Source organism: Ursus americanus, chromosome 11, assembly GCF_024610735.1.
Source record: "Ursus americanus isolate L20-20 chromosome 11, mUrsAme1.1.p, whole genome shotgun sequence".
NCBI classification, from domain to species: Eukaryota; Metazoa; Chordata; class Mammalia; order Carnivora; family Ursidae; genus Ursus; species Ursus americanus.
The window spans coordinates 59993597-60005948 of NC_142137.1; the positions used below are offsets into that span (position 1 = coordinate 59993597).

At 54.9% G+C, this 12352-nt stretch overlaps 1 protein-coding gene across 2 annotated transcripts in view; it reads right to left on the minus strand.

Annotated features, from left to right (window-relative positions):
- Window positions 1-210: 210 nt before the first annotated feature.
- The window catches only part of ZC3H12D (zinc finger CCCH-type containing 12D), a 29265-nt gene continuing 17123 nt past the window's right edge, over window positions 211-12352 (minus strand). For both annotated transcript variants that reach the window (XM_045805321.2, XM_045805320.2), the window contains exons 3-6: window positions 11799-11938; window positions 7734-7968; window positions 4649-4755; window positions 211-3534 (exon numbers count right to left, since the gene is read on the minus strand). In XM_045805321.2, coding sequence (XP_045661277.2) covers window positions 2717-3534; window positions 4649-4755; window positions 7734-7968; window positions 11799-11938 — 1300 coding nt within the window. In that variant the 3' untranslated portion in view covers window positions 211-2716. The remainder of the gene's footprint in view (window positions 3535-4648; window positions 4756-7733; window positions 7969-11798; window positions 11939-12352) is intronic.

Here is a 12352-nt window from a genome sequence, read left to right on the forward strand (position 1 = left end):
TTAATCACTTTTGAACGAGGAGCCCTGCATTTTAATTTTACACAGGTCCCCACAAGTTATGTAGCTGGTCCTGGCCCTGGACATTCCCTCAGGGTGGGATTTGTGATTTCAAGTGGTTGCTCCAGCTCCCAGAGCCCCCTCCCCCATCCCTTCATGCCTCTTCCCCTCCCCTTACATTCCCCCCACCCCCGGCCATGCTCTTCTCCCCATAGGGACTATTCTCCCAGACACAGGGAGCTCTCCCTGTGCCAGCTGGCAGCTGAGTTCTAGGTAAAATCCTGAGGGCTGGGATTCGTTTTATCTGGAACAATGCTGACATGAGGGGCTTCTCTTGCTTCTACCCCTTTAGCCCCTGATATTCTGCAGTTCTGCCTCAAACTGCCTTCCAGAGGCTTCTGGGAAAACTGCACCAGCAAAATCATGGGTCTGGCACCCCGCTCCTCAGATTGGAGCAATCGAGGATTCTGGTGCAAGTTGTCACAAGAAGAGTGGTTTTATGAGATTGCTTTGTGGGTCTGTAGTGAGGGTTTTCACAGTCTGGCAAACAGACAGGCAGCCCGTGAACATCCAGCAAAGGCACGTCCTCGCCTTGGGCCTCGCTGCCTCCCCTGGAAAAGGTGGACGCCAGCCTCTTCACCCCCAAGAGAGGAATAACACTACATAAAGCAGCCATAACATCAGTCTTCACACCCACAATATTTAACGTGAAAACCTGACCTAAGGGGAGAAGCCGACATGGGAGAAAATGATATACAATCTGGTAACAGGGAGCCCAGGTGTGGATAAAAGTGATTTATTTTTGGATCATGTAACAGTTATGCAACCAGGACCATTTCACTCACCCGTCCATCCACGTTTTGTGTCATAAAGACATACGAATACTTTGGAAAAGATTCCAAAGGGGATTACACCGAAATGTGCTGTCTCTTCACTTGTTTTTGTGCTTGTCTGAATCACAGTGAACCAAATAAAATAGCTTTACAGCTTACTAAAACTCAAACTTGTCCTCAAAGGAAGCAGTTTAAACATTTCCAACTGTAAGTCAGCCGTGCAACCATTCCTCATCAGGAGACAGATCAGAGAGACAAAAGCAGCTCTAACATAAGACAAAAACACCAGGAAGGATATTCAATTTATCTAGAAAGAGTGGACCCTCTTCAGGACTGAGGTGCCCAAATAATAAGATACAACTGTGGGTGCAGTGTCCTCTTTGGAAAAAAGGCGTAAAGAACAGATCTGGCTGAAGCATGCTTAGAAGCTGGTTTTAAAAGATGAGAGGGGTCACAGGGAGACACAAGGTCACTCTATGTCCGCTGCAGCATTTTCCATGAATTAGAGGGCTGGAAGCCGACTCTCCCAGTCTGCACCCTGGCCTGTGCCGACAATGCACACAGCTGAGTGATGCACTGAGAAGAGTTTCCCTTGGCACTCACCAGTCTGCAGGAAACTTTCAGGGGTTGGAGCTAATTTTCCACTGGGAGGTGTCTCACACTCTCCCCGATAGCCCAGCCACCAAGGGCCCTCATGAGCAAATGAGCCAAGACCTGTACAGCTGGGCTTGTAACCCGGAGTGAATGGTGGGTGCCCCCTAGAGATGCTGGGACTCCCGGAGGATGCAGGGTCCACCCTCTGGAAGCACGGTCTCATTTCTTGTCCATTGCAAATGGGTGGGTCCCTCTGCCCCAAAAGTCAAAGCAGCAGCTGGCTGGAAGAAACAGCAAGGGTGGAAGGGGGCAATAAACTTCCATGACTGAGGCTCAGCTCAGCTCTTCACTGACCCACCTCGAGGTTTCTGGGCACAAGGCCTGACTCACTGGGCCTTGGCTCATGTATGAGGTGTGGCTTAGAAAGCTCAGCCAGTAGAGGACCCATGGTAGAAAATGCCCTGATGGACGGCTGAATCACACGGGATGCTTAGGCCTGAGTCAAGTGGGGTTTGTGTGTGCGTGTAGGGGGTGACGGCCTCAGGGACAGACTGTCAGGACACCGTGCCCCTGCCCTGCCTCCACAGACCGGCACAGCCACAGTCTCAGAGTGACAGGTGGAGCCCATGCATCAGGCTAGAACTCTAAGTTCCCCTCAGGAGGTAAGAAACAGCCCATATGAAAACCTCCAGATGCCAAAACCTCCATCAACCAACTGACTACATATTTCAAAAGTGATTTGATACAATAAAATTCAAGGCCATTTACCAGGATTTTTCAAACTCTGGCCCATGACCCACATCAAGTTGACTCGGCTACCAAGGGTAGCCAGGTGCACCCGCCTGTGGCTGACAAGCAGGAGTTTCATACCCGGCTAGGTTATGTGGAGTGCGCTCTGAGATTTCCCATGCCACTCTTTCTGGTGTGACCCATTAAATTGCTCCTGTGACCCACTTGTGGATCCCAACTGCAGCTTGACAAAACAGCCATGGAGTGTTCTGGACAAACCCTTGGAGCCGTCATGGGACGTGTAGTCTTATAGACGGAAGAGATCACTCCCTCCACGGAAGGGGGCAACCTTATGGACCCCCAGCAGCAAGCCCCGCAGTGTCAGTGAGGGTGGTCAGGTGCCACCACGGGCCCGGCTGCGCGTGAGGAAGCTGGCTTCCCTGACCATCTGGAAAGAAAAGGGGGCTGCAAAGTGGCTCGCCCCAGGAATAGCCTGACAACCGGCCCTGCCCAAGTGGCAAGGCAACACTGGGACATCACTTGTGGTGGCTCGGATGAGTTCCTTAGGATTTCCCCCCAGGCGCACCAGCCCTCTGGAATTTCTGGATGAGAAGGATGAGCCTGGTGACGTCGGAGTGCTCGGGGAACAGGGCCATGACGCTGTCCACCTGGTGCGGCGGGAAGATGCTGCAGAGCGCGATGCGCGCCCGCCCGCGCGCGTCCACCTCGCCGGCAGCGGAGGGAGGCGCGGAGCCCGAGGGTCCCCCGAAGGCGCCGTCGCCCCAGCCGCGTTCCGCCCAGGCCGAGCGGCCCAGGAACCGGCCGGCCGCCGGTGGGAGCGCGCGCGCGTCGGCGGGCCGTCTGCGCTGGGGGAGCACGTCACCGTGCGGGGCCCCGGGGCCGTGCCCCCCGCGCGGCCCGAGCTGCGGGCCGGACGGGGCCTGGGGGCTCGGGAGGCCGGGCAGGGCTGCCGGGGACGGCGAGGCCCCAGGCGCCCCCCAGTCCGGACGGCGCGGCCGGGGCGTGAGGCCTGCGTCCCGAGGGGGCGCCCCGAGGAGCCCCGGCTCGTCGCTGAAGGCGAGCCGCGAGAAGCTGCCTTCGAGCGCCGCCACGTCGGCCGCCGGCCGCGCCGAGGGCAGGCTGAGCGCGCCGGGCTCCGGGGTCCCCGTCCAGGTCGCGGCGGGAACGCCCCGGGGGCCGCCCTGCTCCGCCCGGGCCGCCGCCGCCGCCACCCGCACGCTCCGCCGCCGCTCCGCCTCCGCGCCGGCGCCCCGCCAAGCCCGCGTTTGCGCGCGAAGCTCGTCGGCCACCGCCAGCTGCGCCAAGTGCGGCCTCTCCGGGTGGTAGAACTTGCACTTGACGCCGTAGGTGCATTTCTTGCCTGGAAGGGGCGGGGGAGGAGGAGAGGGCGGGGTGAGACCTCGGAAGGGAGAGGCTGTGTGGGGCTGGGGTGTGGGGGGCGCGCGGTCCTTCTTGGACGTTCCTCCGGCCCACTGCAGGATTGGGCAGGACGAGGTGGGGAGAAGTGCCGGGGTGGGGGGGCCGGGTTAGATGGGTGAGGGTGTGGTACGCCCCCCCCCCCCCCCCCCCGTTGTGTAGGGCGCTGGACCCAGTAATCTCAGTGTCAGGCCGGGAGATTGGCGGTATGGAAACTCCCTTTGGCCAGGAACTGAGACCAAACCTCTAGGTCCAATGACCTTCGACCTCCACTTCCCCAGGGGCCCTGTGGATAGGGCCAGCCTCGGGGATAGGGTGGAGAGCAGGTGCTCGAGGCAAAAGATTGCACTTCCAGTTCTGCCTCAGTTTCCACCATTGGCCTCATTCCTTCTAACCATGCCCGCTCCCTCCCTCCAGGTGGTTCTAATAGAGGTGATCCTGTAATTTATCGCCCAAACCTGGACACTGCTGGGAGAGAATGGGAGCAAGATGAGCCAACCTGACTGTATGTGTGGTCACCTTAATTCCACCAAGAAACGACTTTGAATATCACCTAAGGTTTTTTAAAATTCTATGATCACAAGAAACAAAACCTGGGGATGTGAAACAAAAAAACAAACTCACCCAAGCGTTAGTGAAAAGAGCTGGCTAGAAGTGCTCTAGGATAAAGTCCTTAATTCATAATGGATAGCATTGACCAAAGTCCGTGAAGGGATGGGGGTGGGGGGGGTGGCGGGGCAGGACGCAGACCCGAGGTGCCAGAGTGCCAGGTGAAGGGACTGAGGAGGTGGAGCTTGGGGCTACACACCTCCTCCGGGCTTCCTGGATACGACTTTGCTCTGTGTGTGATCCCTGCCTCTGGCCCTCGCAAAGGATGTCACTTCATCTTTACAATAATCCTGTCAGCACATGTGGACCAGAGACGTTCAGTTAGATCTCCAATGTCACACAGCTAGTTAGGAGAGGAACCCAGACTAGAACCCAGGCTGCGGACTCTGCCCTGTGCTGCCCCGACACGGGACCTGACCCGGGATCTCGGGGCGTGCGGTGCTACCCACCATAGGGGCAGTGCTGCCAGGATGGCTCTGGGGGCTTCGGCTTCCTGCTCAGGAAGTTGCTCAGGGTGGGTCCCCGGCGGCCCAGGGGGTCATCTGGAGGCATGAACCTGTAAACAAGCACAGGGGGGCAACTGCAGAACCCACAGAAACTCACCCTGGCACCTGTATGGGAAGCAGGCCCAAGCCAGCCAGAGCCAGAATCGCAGCACCGGGCCTCGTGTTGGCATGGGCTCCCCGTGCAGGGCTACTTCTCCCACCCCGGGGGGCAGGGGGTGTCGCATTTGAGAACAGGACCCCGGGAGGGGCAGAGCACGGATCTCAGGAGAGCCACCACAGGCCTCTTGGGGAGCATCTCCAGCAGCGCCAGAATCAGCTAGCAACACCTTTCAGAAGGCAGGCTCCTGGCTTCACCCAAGTCCTGCTTCACGAACGCTCAGGTGGTTCAGGAACCTGCATTGTAACAACTCCCCAGGTGGTTTTTACCCGCTATAATGGAAGCATCTTTGCTCTAGGGCTCCCCTGGGCCCTGGTCTGAAAGCGACTCTAAGCTGCTTTCCCCCTGTCCTGAACAGAAGGGCCGAGACCGCCCAGGGCTACAGATGTGGCCTGTGAGCGCCCATGCTCAGGTCCCACTTCTCCTGCATGGCCCCGCAGCTCTGGACCTAGGCCGGCGGGGGATAAATATTAATTGAGTTTGAGACGCCAGCTGGGGAGCCAGTGAAGAAGCAGCTCGCAGGTGCTGCGGGCGCACAGAGCCTCAGCACAGGCCCAGCCCCTCCTCCGAAAACCCAGGGGGCACTGGGTTTGGTCTCAGCTTGTGGGGCCGCCTGCCCCCAGCCCTGTTCTCGGATACCACCCTGCCCCCTTTCTGCCCCTTCCCGGTCTCCCTGGCATTAAGTCTCAAGGAAGGGAATGCATCCTCAGCGCACCCACAGCTCAGAGGGGGAGACGTGCCTTGGAAGGAAGGCTCCCCTCCTTTACTGTCATCCATCTTTTTCTGTGAATACTTTTGTTCTCAGGAGACACTTCCAGGTCATACAAAGGTTCCGCTAGGAGTTGTGGATCCTACATGGGGGGCCTGTTTTTAATGGGTTGGTGTCCCTCTGAGAGTCAGGGGTCATCCTGAGTCTGCGGTGCAGACCACGTACACCAGGCCAGCCCAGAACCAGCAGTCCCCAGTCCCAGGCAGCCTCCGTGGCTCAGATCCCAGCTACACAGCCAGCTTCTCCCAGCTGGGCTCTGACCAAGAATCTGGGGAGCCGCCCACTGCGGTTATTAGAGGTTCCCAAAGGCTTCACCTCCTGCTCTCCGCCAGGCCTCGGCCACGGCGAGCAGGGCCAAGAGGGCCCTATGGACGTGCCCGTGGCACTGGGGCAGGCGTCCTCACCCACGGCAGGCAGGCAGGCTCTGCCTTCTGGCAGCCGAGGGACCTTCTGGCAGGCCCTTAGCAGAAGCCAGTGCGTCAAAAGGCCTTGGCCAGGGCCCCGGGCTGTCGCCAGGCCAAAGGCAGCCATGATCCATCAGACCTCAGTGAGGATTTTCTGGAACCCACTGTTATCAGACTTGCCAGATTTCTCTGGGCCTGAGCTGGGTAGAGGGAACCACTGGCCTTGAGTATGTGCACATGACCATGGGGGCTACTGGGGGGTAGCTGCTTGCAAGCATCTGCTTTGGGGCTTAGGAGGGTGGGAGTCAGGGCAAGCGTGTCCTGGCGTGGCCTGAAAGTACGTGCTACCTCTTACGGGGTACAGTTCTCCCTAGCCCTCACAACCATCGCAGACAGAAGTATGGTTATTCCAAGTGTGGTTAACTCAAGGTGAGGAGCATGGAGTTCGGTGAGATTGAAGGATTTCCCCCAGGACACACAGCCCACGAACGGCAGAGCCTCCATTTGGACCCTCACCTGCTGCCTGCAAGGCCCTAGCTTTCCGCAGCACACCGCGCTGCCCGCCGGGCTTCGAGACCAGGCGCTGGTCTGCGGCGTGCAACTGGCCTGACCCAGCCGACCTGTCACCTGCCCCCATCCTCCCTTCCCCATGGCCACTCCCTCACGGGCTCACTCACTCGTTCATCTACAACTAGTTCTTCAGGGCCTGCGATGTGCCAGGCTTGCTGGGCCATGGCCGACAAGACGCATACAGTCCCTGTCCTCACAGAGTTGGGAGCTGCTCTTAAATCACATTTCTAAAGGCCAGTCCTAGAACCCAGAAGGAGAATGAATCTATCATTGCCTGGAACAGAAACTGAAGTGGGAGTGACGTCCCGGCTTGCTGGGCCCGCCCCACCTCCGCCCAGCCTGTGCTAGCCTCAGACCCATGCCCACCTTGCCGGGCTCCTGGCCTACGCCTTTAGCACGCCTGAGGACGTCTGCCATGCTTCCTCCCCGCCTTAGCTCCGTCCAGGAACCCTCGCACCTGCTAATGGGTTCATGCCTTGCGTCCCTGACATGGCCCTCCCCCGGCTATAGCTGGTTGGTTCAGGGTGGACCTGACCCAGGGGAACCAACCTAGGGGACAGAAGAACCAACTAGATTCTCTTGAAAATTTCAACCAACAGGTATTGAGACAGACTCAATTCTAAGATATCCACAACCCCAGAGAAGAGATGACTCCCATATGTAAGACGAAACTTTCAAAAAAAGACATAAACATTAAATAAGTGAGTGGAAGCACAACGAAGTTCAGATTTTCCCCATGATGACCCTTCCGGTGCTCTTACTTACTTGCACTAGTAAGTGCTTAAAAATAAAAGCAACACGTTGATGGTGCCCCAGCCCGTGCTTTGCCCACCTGTGGGCAACTCGGTGCCAGGTCAGCCACGTGTGGGCATGGGAACAGAAGGGTCATGGACAGTTGGGAAAAGGTGGTCACGAAAGAGAGGAGACCCAGGGGGACAGGGAGAGGTTCTGCGGCCCGGGAGGGAGAGCGGGTGACTTCGGGTGGGCTCCATCTCCAGGGCTGGGTGCCCTTTGCTTTGGTGTGGTGTGCCCGTGACTGCAAGCCCCCCACCCTGGCTTAGGCTGGTTGGAGTGGCCGGTCGCCCCAGCCCCCACCCCCGGCCAAGGACCCCCTGAGCCGCCACATACCGATCATTGACGAAGGAGAACATGAGCAGCCTCTGCTCAATGAACCACTTCCACTCGGGGTTCTCGCTCTGAAGGTCACGGTAGTTGTCGTTGGAGACGATGACCCCGTCCAGCTCGTAGGCCACCTTCACGATGTAGCGGTCGTCGTAGCAGACCACCCGCTTGCCGTTCACCTTGCGGGACGGGGTGTACACGAGCACCGCCTGCCTCTCCAGCGCCTCCAGCACGTGCTGCTCTGGGGGCCACAGGGCGGGCGGGAGACAGGCTGTAGAAGCTTCCGGGGCCAGGCTCCCACCCCTAAAACCATTCTCACATCACCCGGCACGCTCGGCCGCTCGGGGAGCCTCTCGAGCCAACTCCCTCCTCCCCCACCAGCGGCCCCGCCTGGCAGACAAGGAGCAGGGAGGTCTGGAGAGGCACGGGCCCGCAGCCTGGGATCAAGGGGACTCTTGGCTTCTGTCCTGCCCAAGTCACAACGGAAGTCCCGAGAACGGGACTTAACAAGGGAGAGTCACTCTAGAAGGCAGAGTGAAGCCATAGCTCTTGTCCTTTTGATGGTTACATGACATAATGCGGCTACCACACTAGACACAAGACACGGTCTGGAGAAAGACATTCACATTGTAACTGGAATCCTGGCAATGCCTTAGAAGTTACTAGAAGACTTGTATCCACCTGGAAGGCTCCTGCCTGGCCCGTAGCTCAGAGCCACTGTCTTTCTTCCGCATGGTATAGGCATCAGCCTGGGACGCCTTCAGGGTAGAGCATAACACAGCTCTGAGGGACACAAGAGCATCATAGGTGGGGTCTGGGGGTAAGAATCTATAACCTGGGTTCCGGTCTCAGCGCCAGCTCTTAGGTACCCCATCCCTCTCTGAACACCAGAGTTTGCATTTACTATAAAATGAGGACGGTAACTCCTCCTTCACGTCCTCGGTGTCTGTGAGTACACTGGATGAGCTCGTGTGGGCGACAGGTCCTGTGCAGCCTGGTGAGGAGCCGAACGTGTATCACGTCCCGCAAGGTCTCTTATGGGAGCTCAAGTCCACGTCCCTGGAAAGTCTCCTCTTTGACCCGAGTTTTGCCTTTGGAGGCTTGCAAAGAAAATCCCTCCTACCGATAACAGTTACTCAGACTTGGGGAAGCACCGGCATGTATTTCACGAATTGTTTCTTCTCTCAAATCGACACCCTTTCCCGCATGACATGGTTTCCAGACTTCTAAAAAGTACATAACGCACAGAGGGTACCAGCATACGTTTTACCTGTGCAGCACTCCCGTAGAGGACTCGCGTGCGGCCATGCTTCCGGGACCCCATTGGCCACCCCACTCTGCGGCTCCCCTCAACGTAGCCCAATGTTTAGAACGTGATGTTTATAATTCCCTTCCTTTCATTTTTAAAATTGTGTATGTATCCATCCCCCCAAATGACTATTTCTAATGTGGTTAGGACCCTCTGGACTTCACACAAATGGAATCGTGGGTACACATTCTCGAGGACTTGCTTTCTCCCTTCAACGTTGTGTTGGGGAGGTTGGGCCGTGGCCGTAGGGTCACTGCTGTGGTTCTGCTCGTAAGTCTCTGGGAACAGAAGTACAAGGATTTCTCCAGGGAGGACCTCTAAGAGTGATGGTGCTGAGTTGTAGGGAAAGGCACTTTCCAAGACAATGCCGAATTGTTTTCCAAAGTGGGTATAAGTTACTACCCAACGCAGCATTTTAGAAGACCTTGTCAATGCTTGGCATTTTCAGGTTTCTGACTTTTTGCCCATTGGGTGGGCGTACAGTGGCCTCTTATTGTGGTTTTATTTTGCATTTCTTCGGATACTAATGAGATTGAGCATCTTGTCATGTGTTTATTGGCCATTTCTGTTTTCTCTTCAGTGAAAGGCCTATTCATGCTTTCATTCATCTTTCTGTTGGTCCTTTGTCTTTGTCTTATTAATTTGGAGAAACTCTCTATAGATTCTGGATGGTAATCGTTCATCAGGAATGTGCGATGGATGGCCTCTCCCAGTTCAAGGCTTGTCTTTTCATTTTTTTGTTTTTGTGGTATCCACTAATGAACAGAAGCTTTTATTTTAATGCAGTCAAATTTATGAATCTTTCCCCTGAAGCTCTGCGCTTGTTGTGACTTGTGTAAAAACTCCTTCCCTACCCCAAAGTGATTTCCCTACCCGTTACCCATACTGCATTTAAATATTACACAACTGCTGAGAGCCACCATTCGCCATGTTCAGCCAGTAAAGAATGATTTGGGGTAACTGGTTCCTGGTGAAGAACCGAACACAAGTATTTATCCCCACCTCCTTCTCATGATTCCATTGAAGTGGCAGTGAAGATGTAGACGACAGGGAGGGAGTCCATAATCACACTGAAATGGGCCACGGAACAGCAGCAAACCCAGGATGACAGCAATGAAACCAGGAGAGCAGCAAACCAGGAAACCATATTGACCCCGTAGCACATAGGGAGCCACAGCCCAGAATTGGCACCTGGATGGCTGAATCAGTTAAATGGCTGCCTTTGGCTCAGGTCATGGTCTCAGGGTCCTGGGATTGAGTCCCACATTGGGCTCCCTGCTCAGTGGGGAGCAGCCTTCTCCCTCTCCTCCCCACTCTTGCTCTCTCTCTCTCTCTCTGTTGCTATCTCTCCCTCTCTCTCAAATAAATAAAATCTTTAAAAAATAATAAAAAAAATAATAATAAAAAGAAACTATTAAAAAGAAGGCTGAGTGGGGCGCCTGGGTGGCACAGCGGTTAAGCGTCTGCCTTCGGCTCAGGGCGTGATCCCGGCGTTATGGGATCGAGCCCCACATCAGGCTTCTCTGCTGGGAGCCTGCTTCTTCCTCTCCCACTCCCCCTGCTTGTGTTCCCTCTCTCGCTGGCTGTCTCTATCTCTGTCAAATAAATAAATAAAATCTTAAAAAAAAAAAAAAAAGAAGGCTGAGTGGAGGGGGTGCCATTCTCCTGCAAAGGCCCAGAGCATTCAGGCCCATAGAGAGGGAGTGGGAGGAGGGCAGAAGTCAGGGTGAGGGCTACTCATGGGGCAGCTGCATCAACCCTTTCCCTAACTTTACCACTATAAGGAAAGTGAGGCATCACTAGGAAGGGGGAGGTTCCCATGTGGCCTTTGACCTCCTAGAGTAAAACCATCATCATTGTGGCATTGCAGTGAGCATGGGCTGGGCTGCCCAGCCACCCGCCCACTGCAGACAGGTAAGTAAGCCCAAGTGAAATCTGATGGTCAGCCCTGCCACTCTGGGAAAGATCTACATGCCAGGAGAGAAAACACAAGGAAATCACATAGATATGTATCTAACCAACCTGGCTCTTCATTTGCAAATAAAAACTGGTCACCGAACAATCACTAGACTTTTGAGAAGACATAACAGCACAGACATATATGCAGAGAGAGAGAGAGAGAGAGGAGAGAGAGAGGAGGGTGAACAAAGAGAACTGGCCCCACAAAAAAAAATAGGATTCACAGAACTTAAGAGAACTTTTTAAAGTCTATATTACTATAGAAATAGTCACCAGATTCTACATCCCTAAGACAAGAGTATCGTTTCATTTAAGAAAGAAAGGCAGAGAATCTGAAAGAGAAGATCAGTAACTGGTGACACTGATAGAATTAAACACAACACCAAAAGCTCTCAGTTAAAAGGCTGAAACTGGGTGTCTCAGTTGTTAAGCATCTGCCCTTGGCTCAGGTCTTGATCACAGGGTCCTGGGATCAAGCCCCGCATTGGGCTCCCTGCTCAGCGGGAAGTCTGCTTCTCCCTCTCCCTCTGCACACAATTATTTTGGGGACTTAATCATTCACACTGAAAGACGAAATAATTTGTTTATTCATCTATTCAACCGAGGACCTACTGCACGCCAGATATCATGCTAGATTCATGCAACAGCAGTGATATCTACAGTCAGTGCTTTCAAGAAGCTTATCGTCCAGTGAGAAAGACAGACGTTATCCCACAAATAGCTAAGTAGATAACTGACTGTAACCGGGGACCTGCCACGGAAAGGTGTATAGTAATTTTGAGCATCTCTCTGCTCCAGCGTACCTCTAATTGGGGTGTCAGATCGTGGCGGGTCTTTCCTCCAGGATGGGACAAAAACTTTGATGTAGGTGTGTCCTCTGTCCCTGAACCAGTCCACAGCCAGCTGGATTCCCCGGCACGAGAAGGCTTCTTTATTTCCATGGCTGCAGTGGGAAAACAAACAAATCTGTACAGTCACAGGAAGGGTCCTGAAGGCTGATTTCCCCTGGGAACATCCTGAATCACCGTCTCATCACCAAAGGGAATCAGGAAAATCTGCATTTTAAAAATAGTTCGCTCTTTGCAAAAAAAAAAAATGTATCCTTTACCTGGCACCATGCAGCTTGTGACAGGATGTATACAGGGAGGGGCCTGGGCTCCAAGGGAAGTACATTCTCAGGATGAAGAGACAAGACCCCCCTTTTCACCTGAAGCCAATAAGGATCAACACAGGGTGGAGGGGAGTAGCCAGCTGCAGAATACTCTTACCCTAAGAGAGGGGTGTAAATGTGTTATGGGACTCCCCAAGTCCAAGTACGGAGCCCAACGTGCCCCACAAATGCAACTGAAGTTGACGG